General features: G+C 37.6%; 1 protein-coding gene across 1 annotated transcript in view; it reads left to right on the forward strand.

The window, feature by feature from the left end:
• Window positions 1-26,330, forward strand: part of EIF3H (eukaryotic translation initiation factor 3 subunit H) — an 88,957-nt gene that overhangs the window by 52,298 nt on the left and 10,329 nt on the right. The window contains exons 3-5 of the mRNA XM_055704654.1: window positions 19,281-19,448; window positions 20,974-21,073; window positions 22,513-22,662. Of these exons, the coding sequence (XP_055560629.1) occupies window positions 19,281-19,448; window positions 20,974-21,073; window positions 22,513-22,662 (418 nt within the window). The remainder of the gene's footprint in view (window positions 1-19,280; window positions 19,449-20,973; window positions 21,074-22,512; window positions 22,663-26,330) is intronic.

Raw genomic sequence — 26,330 nt, forward strand, 5'->3', positions numbered from 1 at the left:
GTCAGAATAACATTTTGGTCATTTGTACTGGTTTTATTTTGGGTTTGGGGTCGTGTCATCCCTGCCTCCCAGCTCATTTGAATTACGAGAAGCTTTTGCATCACACTTGTCTTCAGGGTATTCGAAGTTACATTGCAAGGTAGACTGTTTGCAACAGTTATTTGGAACAGAAGTTGAAGCTTGCTTGCTTTTCCTTAAAACTGAACAAACGTGAGTGCCCCCTCTGCCTCTTTGTTTTCATTATGTCAGAGGTGGTCCCTTTCTTTATCCATTCTTCTCCTGGAACCTTTCATCACTTTTCTGCAGGGTGTCAAGGAGCAGGACACAAGCCTATCGACACCTAATAATTTGGTATGCTTGGTATCACAATTCTATTTCTGTGTAATAGATTCTTGGTATCGTGCATGATTTATATCATGACACTATTCGCTTAACCATGTTTTCCATGGCCAGTTCTTAATCTCTGTTTTCCCTAGTTGACCACATTACATTCATCTGTTCCCTGTTATTGTCTCATGTCTCGCATTAAGTACATGTAAAATTTTTTTATTATTGTAATAAAGGCTGTTATGCAAAGGTGAGTGGGAGAAAAGGTCCCTGTACTGAAAGAGTTCTCTGCGATGTATTTTGTGTAAACGTGTGGTCTATTCAGTGGAAAAGTTTCAGTGTTCCTGTGATGGCATTAAACATTTTAATTGCTTTCAGTTCTGCTGTGAAATTTTTATCCAAGAAAAATAAGTGTGGGTCTGGATATCACTTCTTCATCTTCTAAGTCTGACTAACCAAATGCCCATAGGGTATTTATTCTTCTGATTTTTGTCCCAGGTTTGATGTTGGAATTGTTTAGTGACCAATTCTGTTTGGTCACTAAACAATGTTTAGTGACTAGTTCTGTTTCCACTGTCAGTAATGTTCCTACCATTTATAACACTGTGTAAAATCCAGTCTCTCTTTCATCAGCACTAATGGAAGTGAATGATAGTATGAGGTGATGGAAACATTTTATTTCCTAAACACTTCTGAGTTTGTCGTTGATTTCGGTTACTCTGGAGGACTGATCTTTCACAGCTGTTGCAAAATGTAAGTGGCTTTTTTCCCTGCTGTGCAGATATCTGCCTTTTTCTAAACTCTGGTGCAAAAGGGTCTTTTTAAAATGTCACAAATACAAAGCAATTTATGTTGACATTAAATGTAAACATTTTGCTGTCATTGTTTATGGAAGAAATTGAAAGTTTAGGAGTGAATGGGTAAAAAAAGATAAATATTAAGCAACCTTCATATAGAAACAGGAATGCTAGTTGCACATAGTTTATTCCTTAGAAAGCATCTTACATTCAGTTTTATCAGTTACTACTTGAAAATACTTAGGGCTTCACTTTTGTATAATTAACAGTAACTGTGTCTTTTACTGTCTACTCTTGTTTTTTACAAATAAGTTTTGTCAAATGTAATGACATATGCGTGAATTAATTGTTGTAAGTTTGCTTGTGGTCTAAGGCTAGTGAAAACTATATCTATCTGTCTATATGTATGTATGTCTAGTTTTATCGAGAGAGAGAGAGATATGTGTATGTATATAAATATGCCGAGATAAGTAGTTGCATATGCATAAAACTGCCTAACAACCCCCCACCCCCCCCATGATATAAAATAATAGGATAGGTTTTAAATGAGAACTTTAAGAAATTATTTTCCACTGAGGGTTAGTGCTGGACATGAATGCATACATATGGAAGCACAATGTTGATTCAGATGGAAGAGGAAATATCCATTTAGATTGAGAAATGTGTTCCCTATAATCCTCCCTGTTCTCAGTTATTCTTATAGAGCTTTGCATAGAGCTTGTAGCTATGGTGCGGGAATACTAACTTCAGTAGCAGATGTGAGCCTGAAGCTTATTACATGTTTCACCAGATGTTTCATTTATCTTTAGGGCAACCTTCTGGTTTGTTTTTTATATCAAACACTGTGAAAAATAAAATTCAGAATGTATTTTAAACATGTTATGGGTATTTGGAGATAAAGGAACCCTTTTATAACCTGAAGAAGCATTGTAATGTCTCATAGTAAATGTATTTTTCTTTTAAACTGTATTTCAACAAGATACTTTATAATTTCATGTATTGATCCAATTTGATTTCTACTGAGCTTGCTTGTAAAGATAACGTAACCCTAAACTGACCAGGTTTTATTTATTTAAGCTCATTTACCTACTTTTGTATGTCTTCATTATTAACTCATGCAATTTAATATCTTGCATAGATGCCGTTAAAATTTTAGCAGCTCAAAATAATCTTTCAGTTGAAGAAACCTCAGTATTTTCAGTAATAATTATGACTCTCAAGAAGAGATCCCTTAGAGTGATGCAGTTGGTAGTTGTGGAAGGAAATTGATCTTTGGGACACTTCTGTGGCTCACGGTCTTTGTCTTTGCACAGCAGCCATCACCTCTGTGCAGGATTGGAGGTCAGAAATTCAGCTTTTGTGTTCCTGCACCTGCTCATGTGCATAAAACAGTGTGCTATCCCTGCCGTGTTTGAGTTACAGGGCTGTTCTAAAGCTGATGTGTGTTTGGTGCCTGTTAACGAAAATTTTAGTACTTGTGATTTGTGGTTTAGGAGTATAACAAAACCACATTTTGGAAAGTTTTACCAGTGAAAATTGTAGGGGACGGTGAGTAAAATGTCTATAAAGTCTGCTTAGTGTGACTTTTTGTTTCTCAAGTACATTTAATGGTGTTGCTCATCAGCCACTGTCTCTGCCTTCTGTCTTTTCTTTCATCACTTGTATTGGCTCCATGAAAAAGAAATATCCCATTCTCAAAATTCACGAAAAAACCCAGAGTGGGTTGTTAGTCAGCTTCAACTACAGGGTAAGTAGGAACCGAGTAAACACTTAAATCTGACTGTTCTGTAGATCTGAATATTACACTTGAGTTCTGGAGAAAAAAACAGTCAGACTGCAAAATCAAGCAAAGATCAAGTGCAGTTCTTGCACTTGAAATGCAGCATTGGAAAACAAGTTCATTATTGCTTTTGTCCTTGAAAGGAGAAGTAAAGAGATAGTCATGTTAAAAACACTTTAGATCGAGAGTCTGTGAACGCTTGTGTAACATGGAGCAGGCCTTGACAAAGACTATTCTGTATACACGCTCTTCCGTTTGTGGATCTCTCCTTTGTGGCTGTGCAAACGTCTCTCCCCTTTGGGACTTAATTACATAGCCTCCTTGTAACAGCTACAATTGCTTACATAGAAAAGTAATATCAGGGGAGTATTTCATGTATTTATAGCTATCTTTTAAAACGACAGCTGGCTACCAGAGCCAGTGTGATGTGATCAGCAATTGCTCTCCAAAACAGAATTTGGAAGTCTATTTTAAAAGCTAATTGGCATATCTTTAAGTCCTGGGTAGTATTTCTGTTCCTCCTCGTGCTTCCAAAGTAATGCCTGAGAAAGGAGGCCTGGAAGATAGACTTTCATTGCCACATGGCCTTGTGGTAATAGAGGAGTTGAGGAGAACAGCATGGGCTCCACTGCTCCTTTAAAAAAAAAATAAAAATAGTTGAACAGGCAAAGTTTCAGTTGTGTTGGAGTGATCATATAGCTGATTTAGCCAGTTGCCTAAAAATCTCACTGAAGGGTTGTCCATTGCAGAAATGGTATAGTTTACCATGGACTGGGTTATGCTGACTTCCCTAGTGGAAAGTCTGGATTTGTGAAACTGTTGTGGATTCAGCTCTCCCATGCTGAGGTTTTGATAGTGCAATTGTCAGTTTGTCGAGTGTTTCTAACTCACAGGACTCTGGCAAGGCCATTTTCCATGTGGCTGTTCCACCTGCCAAAGGAGTGGGACATGGTTTCCAAGACCCATCAACTCAGAGTGTAAAAACTCAAGATGATTTGTAGAAAAAGTGTATTAGACTCTTAAGCTAAACAGTAACTGAAATGATTTACTGCACAGAAAAAAAATCTTTATTATGCTACCAACCAACACAATCTAGTTGGTGTTTTATGGCTAAGGACTCTGTGCATATGCCCCACAAGCTCTGTGTCTATGTGGATGCATTAATGCTCTCTAATCAGCAGTGCTGTGGCTCACAGTCTTCCTACAGAAGGAAGAATTTATTGTTTTCTTTTTCTTTTTTTTCCAGTCCCCTTGAGTATATTCTTATGATAAAATATGGAGGAGGTGTTGGAAACACAAATTGCAATTTTTAAGTAGTTGTTTGGAGACTCTGAGAGTAGTATAAACATCTTTCTTCTCAGGAAGAGAAAAGGTTTGCAGTATTTCCTGCTGGCACCTGGTGCTATGAATGCGATACATAAAAATAAAATAATCTGGAAAGCTTAAAATAATGATTTAATTTATATAATAATTAAGTAAACAGAAATGGAGCTTATTCTTTCTGAATTATCACCTTTCCAGATACCTCAAAGTTGCCATTGTTCAGATTATCAAACTTGCATTGTTCTGATATGAGTGTGTAACTGTGGCACATGTAAATTTTGGTTTTCTGTGAAATACTTCAGAAAACAGGATTCTTTGTAATATGTTGCAGAGAAGGATTCTTCAGCAGTTCATCTAGATTTTATTCTGGTTATGTTATTATTCAAGAGAATTTACTGACTTTGCTGTTGATGGCTGCAATAGTATTTCTCAATTTTCTTGATTTAAGTGCAGCTTTAAATGGAGGAGATCATGGTCACTGTGCTAAGATGCTTTTTAATTTGTATTTCATTCTGCCATGTTTCCCCATCTGTTGAACAAAATGAATTCTCTAAGCCTCTCTTTTCCAAGTCCTCTTGAACTTGCAGTTCAGTGTTATTCAGTCCTTGGCTTTGTTTCCTTTCTGTCCTTTTGACAGTTCTGTATTTTCATGTTTGCTTACCATATTGAACTGCAGTCCCAAAACTAAGCACAGTTTGGGAAACAAAATATTTTCGGACTGGCTTACCCATGTTAATTTTTTGAAACTGTTTCTGTTAGATTTTTGACATTCAGTGAGAATGGCTAAAATAAATATAGTCTGTGACTGTTAACCAAAGATTTTGTACCTATTGTGACTAGTGTCTTGTTTGCATTTGAAAAAGTATTTAGGCTGAATCCTTTGAGGATTATATAGTGCTCTGCATAATTGCTTTTAACGTTTTCAATAACTAACAAAAAGATGAATGCAGAATGAAAATAACTACTTTTAAAACGACAAAAAGTTGTCTTTGCTGAAATTTCACACTATGGTTGGTTGTTTCTAAAAGCCTGTATTTTACTCAAACCGAACTTGGTTTACTTGGATTGCCATAATTTTTCTTAACGATGTAGCAGAACGTTTGTGATCTTGGCCCCATTTAAAAAAAAATAAAAAAATCAAGCAATGATTTTATGTGACTTGAATTAAGATTTGTTGGGGTTTTTTTATTTTTCCTTTTTTTTTTTTTTTTTTTTTTTCTTCACTGTGTCCTAACTTACTAAACCATTTTTTCCAGTCATAGGTTTGTTGAATAGCTGAGGTTGGAAGGATGTCTAGAGGTCTCTGGTCCAATCCCTCTGCTCAGAGCAGGTTCAGATAGGACAGGTTGCCTACTTGGCATGTCTCTCCTATACTGGGGAGCCCAGCACTAGACACAGCACCCCACATGTGTCTTACCAGTGCTGAGCAAAAGGAAGGGTCACCTCCCTTAAACTGCTGGCAATGCTCTGCCTAATGTAGCTCAGGATGCAAAATGGCCTCCTTTGCTGCAAGGGCAGGCTGCTGGCTCATGGTCAGCTCTGTGTCCACCAGGACCCCCAGGATCTTTTCTGCAGAGTTTCCTTCTAGCCCGTCACCCCCAGCATGTGCTGAAGCCTGGGGTTATTCCTCCCCAGGGGCAGGACTTTGCATTTCCGTTTGCAGAAGTTTGATATTCCTGTCAGCCCATTTCTCCAGCCTGTTGAAGTCCCTCTGGATGTCAGCACAAACCTCTGGTGTATCAGCCACTCCTCCCAGTTCTGTATAATTACAAACCTGAGGAGAGTGCACTCTGTTGTATCATCCAGGTCATTAATGAAGAAGACAGAAGAGTATTGGACCCAGTATGGACTCCTGGGGCACACCACTAGTGACTTTGTGCTGCTGATCACAACCCTGCATGCCTCATCATCACCACGTCTTTTATCTGAAGTCTGTTTGGGTAGTATTAATCTTGATGAACTTTTTTTTCCTTCAGCTATAATTTAGGTTGTAAATATAATTTAGCTACAAAGGCATTTTGGCAGTCAGTGAAATATAGGTACCACCAAGTGATTCAATGATTCATCTTTTCCTCAAACAAGGAAGCTGTTTTGCTTTGGGGTGAATGCTGTCCCAAGGGTTTATAATCTTCAGAGAAGAAGCAGGAATGGAAAGAATTGACTTGGCCAGCCCCCATCAGGGAGTCCTTCAGCTGAGCGAGCGGTGGAAGTGCAGCCTCCTCCCTCCAGCTCTGATGTACTGCACATTACACTGTGCTTTTACTAGTTGGAGAATTGATTACCGTGGATTTGTCCCTCTGCTTCCCAACTTGTTTCCCATGTACAAAACCTACTTTAAGTTTATAACTTCCTCCTTGGCACAGAGCACTTTTCTGCCTGTTTAAACAGGGTGTGAGTTTAGTTCTTGGCTACTTTAAAAGAACAAGCCACATTTAGATATAAAAGTTGCAAGTGCTATATTGCTGAAATATTAGCTTTGGCTTGCAGAATCCTGCTGTATGATGTTACAAGCCTTAGAAAGGGGAGAAATTCACCCTAACCACCCTAACTTTGTCTTGTGTAGCATGATCTAAAAGCCATGAGCTTTATTTTCTAAATCTAATATTCTTAAATTGTTGGCCATTTTAGTTCAAATTATTTGATTTTTTTTTTTTTTTGCATTTGAACATAGTGCATGATTTCAAGTTGTTAGATGCCAAAGGCTGCTTGTGAGAAGGCATGGCTGTCTTTCACCTCAAATATCTAACCACTCCTGTTTTTATTGTTCCTCTTGCTGTGCTATGGAAAAGGCTTTGTGAGGCTGGCCTGAATTCATTGTTTCTTTGAGAACACATTGAAGAAGTTATACTAATGACAGGCGTCGCTGGTGTTAGCCTGGGCTTTAGAAACTCTACTGAGTAATACCAATGGTACTGCCATTCAGCAGATACCGCTCAGTGTTACAGCTCCGAACTGCAGCACTAATGCACAACGAGATGGGGTTTTTTGTTCTGAGTTACCTTGGTCTGAATTCCCTAACTGTCAGGTTATTATCTGGGCAGTGGTGTGAAATCATAAGCTGTATTTTTTTTTTCTTTTTTTTTTTGTTTTGGTGGGGGTGGGGGGGAGTGGGATAGAAATGAGCCTTGTAATACTGCGAACAAGCACATGCTGTCAGGTTTCTGTCTTGTTCATGGCTGAGAAGTTGTTTTTCCTTTGATTACTGTTGAACTTGCTTTACAACATCCTTTTTCCATGTATATAAAAGTATGGCCGTGTGTGTTACATTTACCATGTTCTGTCCACCTTGATTCTTGGTTAAATGCACATTTAAATACAGGCAGGGTTCTGTATATTCTTGCCCACCCCTCCCACCCCCCCATGCGTGTGTATACACATACGTATACATACATCAGTGAGAACAAGGAAGCAATAAGTGATGATGTGAACTCTGATTTCCTTGGGAAGAAAATGGGACCTGTAATAGCTAACCATTCAGTTGTCCAAGACAAGATGGAAGTCTGATACAGAAATAGTTATGGGATTTGGAGAATGTTAATGCATCAGCACAATTGGGCTGGATCTGTCTTGGCCAGTTAAAATGTCATTTAGTTGTACGAGGTTTTACTTTCTTCAGGTCCGTATGGAAAGCCTCTAAAGATTAAACAGTGCTTGTTTAGGTACCTCAGTAGATTCTTGCGTCTTAAAACAAGGACTGGTGATGGCAGCCCCCACCCTGGAAGTGTGGCATGCTAAATAGTATTTTTCTTCCCCAGATTAAGGAGTGAGCGTTCTGGTGGAAGGGTAGTGGGAACTGGGGGAAAAAAAAATACTTCCATGGTTCTTGTGTCAAAATTGTGTAGTTGGTGCCAGCGAGTCTTTCAAAACTGTCTGGTGGCTTTCCATGGCACCTGTGGTGTCAGTTGCTAACTCTGTCTTGAAGTCATATTGGAGTTATTTAGAAATCTGTATGTTTATGCCTGAAACTACACTTTTAAACTGTTAAGTACCTTAATACTGTTTAACTAATCAAATGTTGCACATGCTACTTAATCGATAGCTGTTGCAGCAGCAGTCATGTGAGGAAACAGTACAACGATGTGAGTGATGTCCTTTAACATCTTTGTGTTGGAATTGGCATAAAACCAAGGTTTCACCTAATGAGGCATGACATACTTCCTCAACTGATTTAGCTGCAAAATTCTTAACACATTGTTTTTTCTTCTAACAGCGGTGCTTAATTGTATGGGATGAGATGTGTTGAAAATTTGGATGCTATAAGTTCTGGATGATGATTTTCTGATCAGCAAGTCACGTGTCTCATCACTGTAAGCTTTTGTTAGCATCCATGGCCACTAAATAACTGCATCTCCAATACCCTGCTAATGCTGTTGCCTGTCATGTTGACATTTACATAGTGTTATTTGGCTTCAGGAATTGAAGGAGGCAGGTTTTCACATGCAGAAAGGGACTGTCTATCAGAATTTGATTTAACCTGCTGTTTCTTGGTGCAGCTGGCAGCTTCCAAAATGATTGTGCCATGACCATTGGCAGGGAGGATTTAATAAAAAGGCGTAAGTTTTCATGAGATGTGAAAATGTCTTGTCATATAATTGCAATAATGTAGGACTCTTTTAGGCAAATTCTTTCACAAGGTTTGAACCACTGGTACTACTTTTCCTCCAAAACCAAGTATTTTTCTTCAGGCTCCCTAGAAAATGTTAATCGGGATCTTCTATTCTTGAGCTCACCTACAGTCAGTTTCCTTCATATTATTTCACAAACCCTAAACTATCCTAAGAGAGAATTGAGAACAGCTTTTGGTAACCAACATGCTACAATAAAATACTAGTGTTAACATGTATCCCTGATGAATATTTTCATGTATTAAAAAAAAGGCAGTTATTTCAGATACTCAGTTCTGGCTCTCATTACACATCAGCTAAGTATGGATCTACAGCCTCCACATGTGCAACACAAGCCTTTCACTTCATCTATAGAAATGTTTAGATGGAAGCATTGTTCAGTTATCCTTTCAGAAACACGCATGTTAAGAATTTTTTGTGCTAGCACTAGGATAGTAAAAATTGCTGCTTTTTAGTTTTTTCTGCCCTCTTCCCAGTGATAAGAAGTGATGTCGAACGTCTGTCTCCTGTGTAGTGGTTGGATCTGTAGCTCGAGAACTTAAATCAGCAGGGAACCTCTCACTCTCAGATCTTTCTGTCTGCAAGCAAAAGAAGGGCAAAGATTTTTATCTTGGCAGGGATTGCAAGTGAGAAGTCATTTTATCTAGAAGTCGGTGCTTGGTAAAGTGAAGAGCTGTCCCCTGGATCTTGTAATGGAGAGATGTTTTCTCATCTATCTACTGGGTAGTACTGCCTGGATTTGGACTTACTCATACCTTATGTGAATTTTTATTACTTATGGCTTGAGGACTTGACTGGCGAGGAGTGTGCATAGATGGTAGTACAACAGAGATCCAAACGAAGCTACTCTTGGTAGGAGCTTTCATATAGTTTAATCATTGCTCTCTAAGCTAGTTGAATGGGATGTCTCCATTTTCCTTTGTGTTGTGGACAGTTAAATGGCTACCTGCTCAACGGGATGTGTTACAAAGGGGTGTTAGATGGTGTTTTAAGAGTGTTGTAAGAGGTATACTGAAATGTCCTTGTGACATTGTGTTCATCTAGGTATTATACAGAGCTCCCAGTTGTTGCTTTAAATGAGAGATGAGAGTTAAGTGCTGTTCTTAGTAGAAAGAAAGAAGTTAATGTGACGCCTTTGATTAGCCAGTAACAGCACCTGGGCTAGATAAAAGTGGTAGATTTTGTAAAACTAATGTGAATTTTGGGGATTGTGTGGGGGACCTCCTTTCTTCCTTAAAGGAGCAGCAGCTGTTAACTGCCTCAAGCCTTGCTGGTGCATAGGGAGATCTTGCTCTGCACATGTAGACTCCCAGTAGAAGAAGCGGTAAGCCTGAGGCTGAAGGCATGCTCATCGGGTTTTTTTTTCTTTCTTTTTCCCCCAAGAGCACTTAACACATTTGAAAGCTAGATACCTGTGTAATTTTGACTCAAAATGCATGTGTTTAACGGGGTAGTTACAGTTTTGCCAAAAATTGGAATTTTTCCTGACTAATTCTCCCTTCCAAATGTTTAACAGTGTTGTCCCTACATGATGGGTGGATAGAGGTCATAGAAAACAAATAGCTTGTGTAAATTTCAGTTGAAGAAACAGTCTGTAGCAATGATTTTTCTTTTAATGAATCCTGATTTACTAGAAGATCAAGTCAGGAAAAATGTACGAGGGCTGTGTCTGCTTCAGTGTTCAGACCATGTTTTGTGAGCTTGTAACTTAAGAACAGTGTGAGAGAGTCTTCAAAACAGACGTGTGGATATTTAATACCAAGGCATCAGAAAACCACTTGCTTTGTTGTATCTGGTAAGACAAGATGGGTGTTTTGGCTTCATGTAAGCTGTTGAAGATGGCTCCTCTTCCCCCTGCCCTTTGAATTTTTGCGACGGAAATACTAGGAGCGGTACAAGATAGTCAAACTTTGAAGCTTTACAAAAAAGAAAAATAGTTTTCTGCCATTCAAGGGGAGGTGGGGGATTTAAAAGCCCCAAAACCCCTTATGTGAAGTCATTATTGTTTTTCTTCATTTATTGAAAACTTATTAATAAAATGAGACTGACTTTCTTGTGGTCTGTACTGTATGACAGTACTGATTTTGAAACTGCAGCGATTACTAAGTTGTTTCCATTTCAGTGTTGTCCCCAGTCTGCTTTCAAATTGTTGAATGTGAAAACTTTGGGTTAAATTAAAAAAGTAGAAATGACTGTGTAATTCATTGATCTATAAACATTTCCATTTTTTTCCCCAGATAATTTAATAACCTCTCTGATCATTTATGTAATACCAAATTTCATAAAAATACATTAATCTGACTGATTGACATTTATGTAGGAAAGGAATTAGATTTTCACCACATTTTTCTGTTATTGTGTGCTTAATTGCTTTGTAACTTTAGCACTAAGGTAGGCATGTTGAAAATATTTTATAAAGAAAGAGCTTTAATCTGTTAGTGTAGCCTCACTAGAGTAAACAAGCAAAAATCAATGTCTAGTAAAGAAACTTAAGGAAATTTTACTACATTTTTAAATTTTTTTTTAAAGTTATTCGTGTGAGTTTGTTCTAACGTATAGTTGGGTTTTGACCATGCTGATCCCTTTCGTGCCTTTAATCCTACTTTGCATTTTAGTGGCTAGAATGGGACCCATTGGACAAAAACTGTCAAGTGAAAGCTTCAAGGTGCTGGAGTTTATGGGAATGCATTCCTAATAGAAAACATTCGAGGCTTTCATTACGCATTTGATGTTATTAGGAAATGAGATAGCATCTTCTTGCTCTTTTACAAGGAAAGCAAGAATTAAGCTGCCCAGATGGCATTTTTAGTAGTATAATTTACTGCTGTCATGGCAATGTAGGCTGACTGGAATTTTTTTCTCGATAAAGATTTTAATCTTTTATCAAATCCATGTTCGGTCAACATAAAAATAGTAGTGTAGTAAGCCAAATGGATGCTTAGGTATGGATGTTTACCTGCCGTATAAGAGAAGATTGAGGATTAAGTGGTAAATGTTTGTAAGATACTGTGAAGGTATCCATATAAATGCCAAGAAACCTACTCTGGATACATGGCAGAAAACCTTCAAAATATGTTGAATTTTCTTCTGGCAGTCGTCTTAAAGATCATTGTCAACGAAATAGGGAAATTATATTGCTTGATTTCAACTTTAATTTCAAGATGCTAGTTTAAAATGAATTTTTGAATTAAAAGATGCTTTTAGAAGACTCAAGTGTTTTAGTATTTCTGGATGATGGTATTATAATGCTTTTATCCTTTGGTATAATGTTGAATACCTTAGAAGACAATTTTGCAAGTTATCTTGACAGGTCTACCCATGTTCTTTAGACTATTCTTGAGGCTTGGGTGTTTATTTTAACACAGTACAAGTTAACATTACCTTGAGTAGTGTAGAGAATTGGGTGGTCAGTGAGATTTATTTAGTTTGTCCAAAGGTTTATCTAAGTGTTTCCTCGTGTGTTAATCAAATAATATGATAGCTTGATTGGTTTGATTGCCTCCCAATTCAGTGGTTATGTGCTCAGACCAGAGCCCCAAGCTGGCTCTCAGAGAACGCTGGGTGAGTGCCAGCACATGTGCAGGAAGTGGTGTGCTTCCATTTGCTGCTTTCCCGTTGTGCCGTCACGCACATCCCCGTGCTCCCCATTCCCTTGTTTTACAGCTTTTCTCTGAAAACTTGTCCTTACCCTCCTTTATTCCCACCAGCAAAAGAGCTACCCTCCCCTACCTTGCCCTGCTTTGGTAGGTAGTATGTCCTTGTGCTGGCCAGTGTCTTGGAACCACCTCTGTAAAGCAACAAGGTAGTGATGGGCAGTTACTGCTGCATTGGTGTGGTGTCCCAGACTCCAGGGAGAGTTACCTCTGCCCATACTGCCAAGTCATCAACTCTGGTAGAATCTATGCATGGGCAACTGCTGGCTAAACTGGTAGTAAATAAGTCTGGAGACACATGCTTGCTTACGTCTTGGGTAAGTATCTCCAGACAGAAGCACTCCAAACGCTGTTTTATTTCTATTATGTTCCAGCTACTTTTCACTGTTCACCTACTGAGACCTTCTCTGGGTGTCCGCACGTTTTTCTGTAAAGCACAATTAATATCACACAGTGCTGTAGTAAAACTAACTCTGAATTGTGACGAAGGTTAAAAATGAATGAGTTCACTGCGCATACACAATGAATAGTTACTTTAGTTTTCCCTCTTCTGTTTCTCTCCTTTCTCATAAAGTGAAGGACTTTCTGCTTTAGAAAGCATTAAGGCACTAGCAAAGCCTCAGTTGCTGTAATGAGCATCTGCTCATGGAAGACGATTGAGCTTCCTCTGACTAGAGCAGTAGCATCAGTAGCATAGGTGGAGGCAATTGCTATAAAGAAAATGCAGATTTGTAAGGCATGCTTTTCAAATGGTGTGCAGTTCTTCCAGCACAGTTGCTAACTTACTTAAATATGACAATTCCTCAAAACAAATTTAATCCACTTTGGACGAATATGTTCTGCCCTGTTCTTCATCCTTGAATTTAGCAATTAAAATAGAGTTGAATTAAGTCTTCTGACTCACATTTGTTTTTGTGGTCTTGTGATTGACTATGACTCTTGGACTTTTGCCTATTTTCAGGTGATTTTTTTTTTTCCCCCATCCAGCTACTTACAGGCCCTGGTCTGCTTAGCTTCCAAGTTTAGAGGAGATCAGGTGCTTTCAGCCCAGTATAGCAAAAGTGCATAAAATAAGAGTACTGTTTTGTAACCCTGACTTGATATTTTGGAGGAGGAAATGAATATTATTGAGGAAGGCAATATTTACTTTTAATTTTTCTCTGCCTGAATAGGAGAATTGTTGAGTTACTGAGCTTGTGCATTTGTCTTGGGAGAAGTGTTGGATATAGATAAAAATCTGCAAATATATGCATGCATATGTGTTGCACACTTAAGCTTAAGAAATATATTTCAGCAGTATCTAAAGGCTTTTTCAGATAAAGCAATGCCTTTGCCAGAATTAACTGTGAATTCTTGTTTTCTCTTTGCCCATCCTTTTAATTTGCATTTTTTTTAACCAGAGTAAGTTAGTTGTGGTACTAATTATATTTGTATCTTCACAATTGGAATTGTTATCAATAGATGCAGCCATTGTGATTCATAGTTTTTTAGACAAATAATTGAGATTGTGTGTGTGGAGGGAAAATGAATTAATCTGTTGTCTCCATAATTCTTCATGCTTAATTAAATCAAATAAATCAATTTTCCTTCTTTTCAAATGCATACGCTGGTTCCTTGAACTAGCATCTGCTAACTTGTTTTAGTCATTGAAGATACTGTCTGAAGCATACATGTGGTTTGGCAAAGCTTAATATGTATAGAAAAAACAGAATTTTTTGTGCTGCTAAGTGTATAGCACTTGTTCAGTACGCATGCTACCACATGGTAGCACTTCAAAAGAGACAAGTAATTGCCTTAAAAATACTATCCACATTAGTAGTAGTGTTATGAAAGGAATATTTTAACTATTTTCGTATATAGTTTGACCAGAATACCCGAAATTTGCCATGTTCATGTTGCCAGTTAAATTCAGAGAAGTGTTAGCGCAGAGGCTGGATGCTGTTTCTTCTGATGGACTTTCATGTCCCTTGGAAGACATGCTCAGTCTTGAAGTTCTAGTTAGTGGCAACCCTAGGTTTTAGTTCATCTGTCTTCTGTATGCCCAAGATTCTGCAAGGAAACTATTCATCCTCAGATACTCCAGAGTCTTTTGAGGAGGCTGTTGTAGGTGAGGGAGCCGCGAAGGTCTGCCTTGTTCTTGAAGCAGTGACCTGCCCTCATGAAGATGCGTAACTTCTGCTGTTTGGGTTCACACTTTAAGGACAAATTTGGGAAACTTGAGTCAAGACAAACACTTCATTGTGAAACCCAGACTGAAGGCTATGCAGATATTAGTGGTTCATGGCACAGGGTTAGTTGTTACCTCCTTTGGTAATGCTGCTTGTGTCCAGCATGCGCTGCAGCGAGCTGGTGGGCAGCAGTGTAAAACTGGTCTGTGACAGCACCTGGCACTGGGTACAAAGTTCTTCCACTTTGGTGGGTCTTGGCTTTTTAGACTCGTTGGTTACTGCTCTGAAAACCATATCTTTTAAGGTGTATCAACTTAAAATACATTTCAGAAATTAGGACCTTAAGCATCTGAGGTACCATTAAAAGTATTGCCTTCAGGCCATCTTTGATCAGGGTTTCGCATGTCACAATGTTTACCAGCAGTCTGAATGTAGCCAGGCTGCAATGCGTCTCATCTGATGGTAACGGTAACTATTGAAGGAATAAATTTTGGCAACATGTACATTGTCATGTGACCTCCTGAGAGCTGGATTTTAATGAGTTGTTTATAAAGAAATAAAAATAATATGGTTTTACTGATAAATGAACTTGCATCATGTATCAAGTTGTTGCAAGAACACTTGTTTTGGAATCGTTTAGAAATAAGCTGTTATTGCAAGAAGGATGTGAATTTGTCTGTTGTTTGTAAACTCTGGTGTCAGACTTGTTTGTGTTTAAAAATCATCACATGGCCATTTTTTCCTTTTTTAAAGTGCCTCAGTTGAGAGAGTACGTGGCTGAGTTGTCCCAGTGTTGAATGGGTCATCACATTAGTGTTCAGTTCTTGGCCTTGCCTCTGATTTATTATGTAATTTTGGGTATGTTATTTTCTTATCGGTAAGGTAGGGTGTATACCTCCTCTATGTTAAAGCCCAGATAAAACTTCTAATTTTGCCAGTACTTTTTAGAAAAAGAAAAAGTGTTTACGTAATTTTAGTATTTTCTTTAATCTTTTACAAGTTTGTGAAAACGTAGTTGAATTCAAGGGAAATAATACCCACCACACAACTGTAATAGGGTTTACTGTTTTTGGTCAGTGAATTTTGTTAGTAGAAATTCACAGAAATCAGTCATATTCAAGCAAAACACCGAAATTGTATTGTTTTGCACTCCTGCTTCCAGACAAGTTATAGTAACACTTTCTAGCTGCATTAATGCCCCTTCCACCCCAGTTTATTTGCAAACTAACAAAAAAATGGGCTTTTTAGGGGAATGTTGGTGGTTTTTTTGTTTGTTTTTTAATACAAGCAAAAAAGAGAATCTTCTTTCAAAAACAAAATAATCCACTGTGCAGAGGTGTTTGGGAGACGGGGGCTGTGCATTCTCTACGCAAGAAGCACACTGAGAAGTGCAAGCATGACTGTTGGCTGTCCTCATCATAAGGACACTCCTGAACAAATAATTTGCTTGAAAATATAGGTGGACTGTTTAAATATGCGGGAGAGGGGGGAAGCATCCTGGTCTGGCTGTTCCCCTGCCCTTTTCCTTGCTCACCTTGGTTCTGGGCTCTCTCAGACTTGGTGGCACTTTTTAGTGGCACCTTTGTGGCATGGGTCCTTGGGAAGGACTATGGCTTGGAACAGTGAACTGTTGTGCATGACTGTCCCATCTCCTAGCAGACAGAGGACTGGGACAGTCTCACGCCTAGTCTGTGCTAAACTCCTAGGTAAAAAGTTGATCTGTAGATTGGACAGAAGATACAAAGAAACTGTGGTAACTATACCAACAAAAGCAGCTTGGGGGCTGTTATCCATTTGTGCAAGCTGGCAGCTTGTTGGAGCTATCTAGCTGCTAATACATGTTATAAAATATATATATATGTTTGGTTAAAAGAGTTTCCATTTCTCCCTGGTGGGGACTGCATCATGTTTTAATTTCTGCAGTTGTTTTCCCAAGGCAGATATGTTAGCTATTGATGCTTTATTGGTTCTTTCAGATTTTTCCGCTATTGCCTTCATTATCATCTAACTGCTTACAGTCATGAGAGGAGGAATTGCTGACTTGAAATCTGGGTGGTTTTCAGTGAGTCCTTTTTCTTCTGGATGTTATGTTCAGTTACATATTGCTGGTTATACGGTGTTTAAGAAAAGGAGTTGTCCTGGAACTTGTTTACTGGTTACCTCTCAGATGAAAACTTTTAAGAGCATGATATGCCTTTATTCAAGTTTGTAAAAGATCTGGATGTTTTCTTAGGGTATTCCCTCTCTTTGACATTACACCTCTCAAGGGAGAAATGGGTCAACCACGTGATTTCATAGGAATCTATATAAAAGTATCTTTTTCCTGTCATTACATGACCACCTCTACTTTGACAGTGTCCTCAATTACAAGAGAAGTGTCACTGCAAGAAGCAGTCTGGCTCAGCTCTCTGAAAATCTGTATTTAACTTCATTCTCAAAAATCTTGTATGTCTTTTAGCTGCTTTTAAAAATATCTTTCTAGTTTCTCCTTTTCATGACTTCATTTGGCTAGAAAGGATCTAACCATAATTTCATCTTTTAGCTTGTTGTAGCACGTCATGTCAAAAGCAAGTCTTACTTGCTTTCCACACAGATACGTCTTTGAAAAGCTTCTTTTAACTGAAATAGTTTATTCTAGCTACATTTAATACATGGATCCTGTGGCTCTTCAATTGAAAATCATGGTAACAGCAGGTCTTTTTTAGTTTGTTCTGAGGGAGGTCTGTGTTCTTTATGTTTTAATTTTAAAATTTGGAAACTTTACAACTTCCCCCCAAAAAACCTGAACAAAAACTTTAAGTTGAGCTTCTTTGACAAGCTAGATCGTAGCTTTGGTTTTGTGAGAAGCATTGAGAGACTATCCACTAAAACATTGCGGCTGCTGTTGAAGGAGTATGCCCCAAACTGGCCACTCTTTCTGGAAGTTGTGCAATGAAAGTGGGATTAAAATTTATTTTGATTGTGCCAGGGGGAAGGTTTTCATACTGACTTTAAAATACCTGTTTGATCAATTCTGCTGTCTGTCCTGAAGAGTGTAGATTTTCAGATTTGCCTTGGTTTAGAGACAGCCAAATGGTATGGGCCTTTGCTTTGCTTGCAGCATATTATGGGATTTCAGGCTGTATCCCAGATGGTTCTGCTGTATTAGTTTTGGAGTGCTCTGTTATCATGGTGTCCTGGATGAAACACAATTTGCAAGTCATTTCTATTAAGATATTATGAAATAGAATGCAAGCACCAACATACGCTGATGGAAAAAGTCTGCAAAGGTTTATGTAAGTGTATGTAGATTACTTTAAAAATACAGTCAGTAAGATATGGCAATTTAATGAAAAGGGCCAGCAGACTGCAGAATGTAGTTTGTGCTGTAAGCGTGATAAGTTGGAAAAACATTTGTCCAATCTTGAAAAATGTCTCCTCGTATCTTTAAAGAATATGGTTGGATTTTCTTTTTCTCTTGAAAGGATATGAAGTGGGATCTGAAAATGTACATTGTGTTTTCTAATTTATATTGCTTTCTTTAATAATGAATATCATATTTTCATCTGCACAAGGAGAACTCTTGAAAAAAATTAACAAAAATGAATGCATAGGAGGGAGTTGTTTTTTATCTTTGTAAATTTTGCAGCTGCAGACAAAACTGAAGGGTTGTGTAGTGTTGTTACATTTGATTTCCTATTAGTTGGCTGTGAGTGTTAGTTCATCCGTTAATCACACTGAAATGTTTCCTTAAATTTAACCAGCAGGCACAGTGTCTGTCTGTTTAAAAGGTCTGATAAGTGATAAGGTGTGTTGATCTGCTCAATGGGATTATGTTAAACATTCCTGAATAGAATTCTGTTCTGTCAAGGCAATCTGAGCGAAGCATTTCGTAGAAATGGAATTTATGCGTTGGTACAATGAAACATTACAGCTGTTAGTGTAAAAAGCCTGATGAAAAATGTTCTCTACTGTCAAAAGTAACTTATTGTATATAAATACGTATGTGTATTTTGTATTATATATACATACATGCATACTTATGCATTTATAGACATCTAAAAAGAAGAAAGTGTAGAAAAATTGAAGATAAATGCAATCAAAACTGACAGCTATAGCTGATCCCCTAAACTCTAATACTGAAAATGTAGTTTTACATTGTGAAAAAGACATACTTTATTTTCTATCTCATATACTCTTTAAATAATTTTCCCATTTGATTCCAAATGTTATCTAACTCCAGACAGTATTACAACTTAAATCACAGTATTTCTTTGTTATTAAACAGTAAAATGTTCCTGCTTAATGAAACCCAGTATCAGAATTTTTTTCTTTTTATGAATGACCAAGGTAATACACACTGTAAATGATGTGTAATGGTTTGTTGATCACTTCAGCAATTAACTGCAGCTGAAAAAAGTTTGCTTACTCAGGCTGGTCTTACTCGCGTTCTGTGAGGAAGCTCTGGATTTTGGCAAAGACAGTCTGGTAGTGAATAAACAAATTTCGATACAGTTGCAAAAATGAAAATAAAATAAAATGCAATTTACTCATGTAATGTCAAGGTCTCTCTAAATCATGCAGATTGTGTAAGTTTACTTTTTAAACATACTTTTCATTTAATCTAGTTCAATACCAGATGGAAATGATGCGAAGCCTTCGCCACGTAAACATTGATCATCTTCACGTTGGCTGGTACCAGTCCACGTACTATGGCTCTTTTGTCACTCGTGCCCTCCTGGACTCCCAGTTCAGTTACCAGCACGCAATTGAGGAGTCTGTAGTTCTCATTTACGGTTAGTATGAGGTTTCCTTTATTATTCTTTTCCCCTCTTAATATTATTACTACTATTTTTGTATTCTGTCTTTTGCCTGTAAGAGTAGCCTGGCAGGCCTTTTCGAGTAAATACCAACCCTGTGTCTACGGCAGCCTCAGCAGCAGCTAAGTCTAGACAGGGTTTCCTTCTTTCTGTTTATTTTTCTTGCTATCAGAGCCCTGATGTGTACGTTTTGGAATGCTGGAGTAGCTGCTTCATTTTTATTCCTTCATCTCCCCTCCCTCGTGGAAGGGGCTGGTGGAACCCGACCAGATGTCTAACAAACCCTGCTTGCTAGCGTGTCTGGCTCTGTACGTGACTGACCAATCATCGCACGAATTGCCAAGTTTTTTTTTTATACCTCTGACAGAAGCATACAAAACCTGGACTGTTTCTTAGCACAAAGATTTTTTTCTTTTCTGCCTATTTAATGGTGTTTCCTCAAGCTCTCCAGACCAGATGTTCTGTGCTGTATCAGAACCGTAGGCAATTTAACAGCTTTATAGCCTCCCCCTCCCCAAACACTCACAGTTTGCCATATCTGGCAGACTTGCATATAGTTTCCAGCTGAGAAGTAAATGTAACGTCCTGAGTATCTGTCAGAAAAAATACTAATGAATACGATCAATCTTATGAGCTGCCCCAAAATTGTTTCAGTATGTTAACAATTGGATTACAGTAAAGAACAAGTTGTTAAAGTATACTTATATTGGCTGGAAACATTGCATCATCAGACCTTGATGAATTTTCCACTTGTTTCAGTCTATTTTGGTTTTCATTTTATCACCGATTGCTAAAAGTTTTACTGTGTTAAGTTTCAGACAACATGAATGTTAACACAGCTTTTATTGTCATGTTGGCATGCTTCAGCCGTTATCATGCTGCAAGTGTTAAGCTTCTTTGTCCTAGGAATGTAACAGTTTGTTTAGAAAATTTACCCCTAAATTCAGTGGAGTATGTCAAGGCAGAAACTAGTCTGTTTATATACCAGTTACATTGTTGTGCGTGAAGCAGCAGGGCATCTTCATCTGAATTAGCTTATTACTACTGTAAATTACTTTTTTGGGTCTAAAATGTAGTTTAATTAATATTTTAATTTACTGCACAGTGACTGGAGGGAAAAATCTTTGTTTAAATGCAGTAGCTCTTACATAAGCTCTGTGGATAGTTCATAGGAAAGAAAAGAAACGTGTATTAGACCGTTAATGAGGAAATAATGTGAGTAGAATGAGTCTAGATCCCCCCATGTTCTCCAAGTTAAGTTTATTAATTAGCTTCACTCTATATAGTTGGATGTATTTTACATTTCAGTACAACAGGTTTACTTCTGCTATAGTGTCTTTTCTGTGTTGGTTGTCTTAATTTTTTTAATAGGACTACCTAGTTATTTTCCTATTGTTTATATCATTCACATATTTAAAAAAAAAACAAACAACAACCCCCCCCCCCACAAAAAGGCAGTCTGGGGTTAGTAATAATGTGCATCCTCCATTTTTAATTATAGATCCCATTAAGACTGCCCAAGGATCTTTGTCACTGAAGGCATATAGGCTGACTCCCAAACTGATGGAAGTTTGCAAAGAAAAAGACTTCTCTCCAGAAGCGTAAGTAACTTAAAAGAATGTTTTCTCATTGATTTTGCTGGATTATTTGGGAGGCACAAGAGTAGATGGGATAATGAAATACTGTATTTTAAAATTTCATGTAACTGTGTGCTGGCAAAGCTGGATATATGTAGGTAGCGACAGACATGCACTGATACAGTGGGCTGAGAATGCATGAAAGTCTGTCTTTGGGCATCTGAGTAAAGGTTGAAATGGTGGAACTTGAACCATTGTGGAGATGGTCAGCAGGCTGGCTGTAAGGACTGTGGTGAAGATAGCTGTATCTGGGAACAGAGTCAAAAAATATAAAAAAAGAAATGGAGAAGGGGAAATAACTGGTCTGTCATAAAGCTCTTTTTTTCCAGAAGGAAAATTGAACAGGTATTCTGGAATAGCTGTTCTTCTGTATTTATTCCAAATTAACTCCCCCGTGTGGACACAATCTTTTGGAGTAAAGTAGGATAATTATTCTGTTTCGGAAGATTAGCTGCTTGTAATAGATGTAGGCCTTAGCTGTCATCTTTTTCCACAAACAGCTTGGTGTTCAACAGCAAAGCACAAGCACTTGTTAAACTGTCTGCATTGAGGAAAAAACAGAGTAATTTCATGGCTTGGTGTCTAAATGTAACATTTCCATGATGAGCAAACAAATCTGTGCTTAGTCAAAAAAAAAATAAAAGGGGGGGGGGGGGGGGGGGGGCGTCTAACAAGGCAAAAAGCAAAAGACTTATTCCAAAATCCAGTATGCATACTAAGAAGTTGAGGATATATTTCCTTAGAAACTTCTACATCAGGGCTTTATTTCCACATTTTATGACAAGTATTACTGCCTACTTGATTATAAACCTATGACAATAGTTTTTATCCTATATTGTAAAAAAAACCCCACCCAATAAAACAACTCTGGAAATTTGTATTTGAATATCCATCACAGAATTTAATTACTCCAAAACACACACTATTTTATCAATCTAATTTTTGGTCAGTAAAAATTTTAATTATTCAGCTATTCAGGAAATTGTTTTTTCATTGTAGTATTTATGATTTTAAAGTTATTTCAGTGTCGATTGGTAACTAACTGCTCACTTCTATTTAAGAAATCCTGATGGCAGGGAAATGAGAAAAATATTTTGGAAGGGGCAGAGTTAATCCTGTCAGTACAGTCTTTTGCTGGAGGCTTTTTCATGTAAGTAATGTACTAGCAAGCAGAGCGGCCGCTTGACTTCTGAGAGTTTTTTCCTAGAGCAGCTTTTCCTAGTCTTTGTAAACGTGAGGTTTTGCTATACAAATGCTCTCTTACCAAAACGTGACTCTTTTGTTTGATTGTGGAACTACAAGAATTTTTACCAAATTGCCAGTTGTTGGAGCAACAATTCAACAAAAAGAACAAGAGAATTACTGGTTGTATTAAATAAATACTTTTAAACTTTTTTTCATAGCTTGAAAAAAGCAAATATTGCTTATGAAAACATGTTTGAAGAAGTGCCCATTGTAATTAAGAATTCATACCTGATCAATGTGATGTTGTGGGAACTGGAAAAGAAATCCGCAGTAGCCGATAGACATGAATTGCTCAGTCTGGCTAGCAGGTAAGTACTTGTTACAATAATGGATGTATTTTTATTCGCTTTCCCAAACCACAGTTTAACACCTTGGGTGAAATCCCAGTCTCATTACAGTCCATGGAAGCTTTGCCTTGACTTTTAATGGGGTTAAGACTTTACCCTTCATGTTCTTTTGCTGAAGGAAAAACTGCGTGGTAAAACTATAGCATTAGATTCAAGGACTAAATTTAGTCTGTAATCCACAAATACCTATACTGCTTGAAAGTGTATAATCTTTTCAGTAGTATATATTTCTTCAAGAAAATATTAGCATTCAGAAAATTCAGGCAAATAGATCTGGAAATAAAAATTGGTTTTGTTAAATATTTCTCAAGTAATTGTGTAGATTATTTTAGCAAAAAAACCGCCTGCATTTGTTCTGCTTTGGTAGCAGGGTGCACTTGAAACTAAAACAAAATAATAAAGCCTCTACCTGAGAAATACTCAAAGGGTACAAATGATCAAACTGATTGGCATGACAGCCACCATTCATGATGTCAGAAATTGTTTAAGAGTTTCTAGAATGATCTCATAATTTTTTGTTCTCATAGCACTTTGCCCTGAAAATACATTTATGATCACAAAGTAGGTATGACTTCTAGCAATATGATTTGGTGATGCTTAGATCTTACACATCTCAGTACAGTTAATTGGATTATTATTGGGCTGACCAAACTAACCAGGTACACAAAACGATGCAGTATCTTGTTCCATGTTGAAACTGCAATGTATTCACTAATAGACTTTTGGGATGTAACACTTCTTTTTACATCAAGGTGTTGCCTGCCAGATTCTGATCCACTCTGACACCAAGTTTTCTGAATACTAGTGGTGTCTGTCTTTCTTTTCCCATTTTTCTGTGCCCCCATCATGTAAGGTTGTTGTTAATGGATCCGTATTGCCTAGTGGTCCTTATGTTGCCTGAGTGAGCAGAAATTTTCCACTCTGTTTTCTTGAGCTTATTTGGATCTATTGAGTGATCTGATAGCTTTTAGAGAAATTGGTCGAGAGTGAAAAGGTGTAGGGTTGAACTCTGCCATGGAATTTACAAGAGGTTTCCCAAGAGATACTTGGTCTGTAATTTTGTTGTGACTTTGCACCTTGGAATTAAAGAAATGAAGAATTTTTGCCAAGATGTTCAGCCTGCTTGACTTTGCAGTCTTTCTGTCAGGCTCTTCCCTTGCTGAAAGATCACGAAGCTGTTACCGTCTGAGGAGAGGGTGGGCACTGGGTGTAGGAAATGACAATGATTTGATTCCTCATGAGCTCTACCACTTAACTGTGAAAAGGAGGACTGTGCTGAGGATATAGAGCAGGTTTCCGGGTGACCTGACAGCATTGCCCTTGACTGTTTCTATGGGCTTGCTCCTGTAAAAAGGGTTGGGATTATCCAACACCCTGGATCCTAGCACAGGCTGCTGCTAGTCACTTCATACAATTCTGGAAATGGAAATGAATTTGCACAGATCACAAACCACAGTTGAAGTTTCTCATCAGCTTTACATCTTATGTAGTAACTGGTACCGTACCACTGACCTGACTCAAGATGAAAAATAAGAACTGTACAAAAGAATTTCTTTTCTGGACTGACAGTGTTAATAGCCTGGTGTAAGACAGGCTTTTGTGTTGGTCCTCTTTATCAGTAAATGAGATGAGAAGTGAACAATAAAAACAAGGAAGCATCATCATTTATGTTTTGGAATCCATTACAACAAGAAAAAGAACAAGATAACTTTTTCCTCAGTGAATCAAATTTTCTTTTCAATGGGTGTTTTCTTGGAGCAGTGCAGTGCTGTTCATAACGATGACACAAGTGGAACTGGATTCATGATAAACCTGGTTAAAAGTGCCTTTTCAATTAAGTTTGAACTTCAGTTAAGTTACTATCCTGTATACTGGCAGCAATTTCTTGAGCTTATTGAAGTCTAGAATTTCCCACTCATAGAGAATTAACTCAACAGATTCATCAGTTTTTAGAGGTATTTCTGAATTACATCTCCTGAGCTGACTTTCCTGGCAGCTTTCTTCTGGTTTACCTTGTCTATTTGAGGAACTTAAGGTGCTTAGTTTTGTTTGATGGGGATTAAGTTTTGGAAGTTACCCCAGTAGGTTTATTTGGAGATTTTTGTATGTGTCTTTTAAATTTATTTATTTTAATATTTGATAGCTACTTTTGCTTACCAAGCAGGTTACATTCAGTAATATCTTAAATTGGTATAACTCAGCAGCTGGCAAATGAAAACATTTTAAAGCTCGTTTATTCAAGGTAGGGTGACTTGTACTGTCTGCTGAAATATTTAACTAGTTTTTACTTGAATTCAGCTATGAAGATTTCTGACAAATAATATATTGCCTGAAGTAAGGGAGTTCAAACCCCCACTATTCTGGAGTTTTATTTTCACTTTGCATTTCCTTATTTTGTCTTTGAACAGTTGTGGCTAAAACATTTCAGATGTCAACTTTAAATTTTGGTGCATATCCTCCTCACTTAAGTTTGCTCTTGTAGAATTAGTTGGCAGTAACTTTAAGGCTACTTTTTTCTTTCTTTTTTTTTTTTTTTTTTTTTTTTTTTTTCCTTTTCATTTTGGGTGGATTGGGGGTTGATTGGGCTTTTGGGGTTTTTTTTTTTCTGGTCCTTTGGGAGCATCCTTGAATTTTTTTTTAATCTTCTGAAGCAATGGTTTTGGCAATGAAATTATTTACCCATAGCTGTTCTTCTCTGTAGAGTTTGTTTCATCAAGATTCTCACATGTTCAGCCACCCACTGTGTCTGAGTTTGAAGCTGTACCTATTTGAGGTACTTTGTCTACACCTTAATATCTTTCTCCTTTTGAAGTACACTTGTGATAATTGTATAAAGTAGTTTACTTTTTTGGGGTATAAATTTTTGTTTGTCTTGTGAAATCTGAATTGACTGGAATATTCTAGGGAAAAAAGTTGAAGGCAGAACAGCACAAGGCTAGCAAGTAATAGCAAGTAAAGGCCTTTTGCTCAAACTGTTATCCTCCTGCTACCCTTAAGGACCAAAATGTCTTGAAGACCTTGGAGTATTGCCAGTCTTTTGATAGAGACTCAAAAATTAAAATCCTGTCAGATAATGTTCCAGATCTTCAGAGAAATAATTACAACCAACTTTCCCATTCTCATCCATCTCTTCCCTATTCTATCGATGATCTAGTTTAAATTAAAAAAAGCTTTTTTGTGGTCTAGCTTCATAATAGGGTTGTTCTATAATATCTCAATTTGTCTCAAGCAATTTTTCTAATAGTGTGCGTCAGTAGAAGCAAACATGTGCTGAACATTTACTGCAGTAACATCTACTTGGCAGATATTTTTCAAACATCAGATGCAGTATTTTTGCAAAAGTGACATAAGGAGGGTTACTTTGGCTTTTGAAAACAATATTAACCTTTATACATGGTACTGCTTATTCAGAAATCTCAATGTGCTTAACGGATTATTAAGATAATTATGAAAATCTCTAATTTGCAGATGGGGGAAGCTGACACAGAGAGGGTAAATGTGTTGCCCAAAGGCACACATCAAAGTCTGAGTAGAAAAGGGAACAGAGCTCAAGACTCCTGACTTACATATCTCATTCAAACAAAATCCTCTTAAAAAGAGCACAGGTTGAACTCGGGCTAAAATGCTGA

Source organism: Falco cherrug, chromosome 3 (assembly GCF_023634085.1).
Source record: "Falco cherrug isolate bFalChe1 chromosome 3, bFalChe1.pri, whole genome shotgun sequence".
Taxonomy (NCBI): domain Eukaryota; kingdom Metazoa; phylum Chordata; class Aves; order Falconiformes; family Falconidae; genus Falco; species Falco cherrug.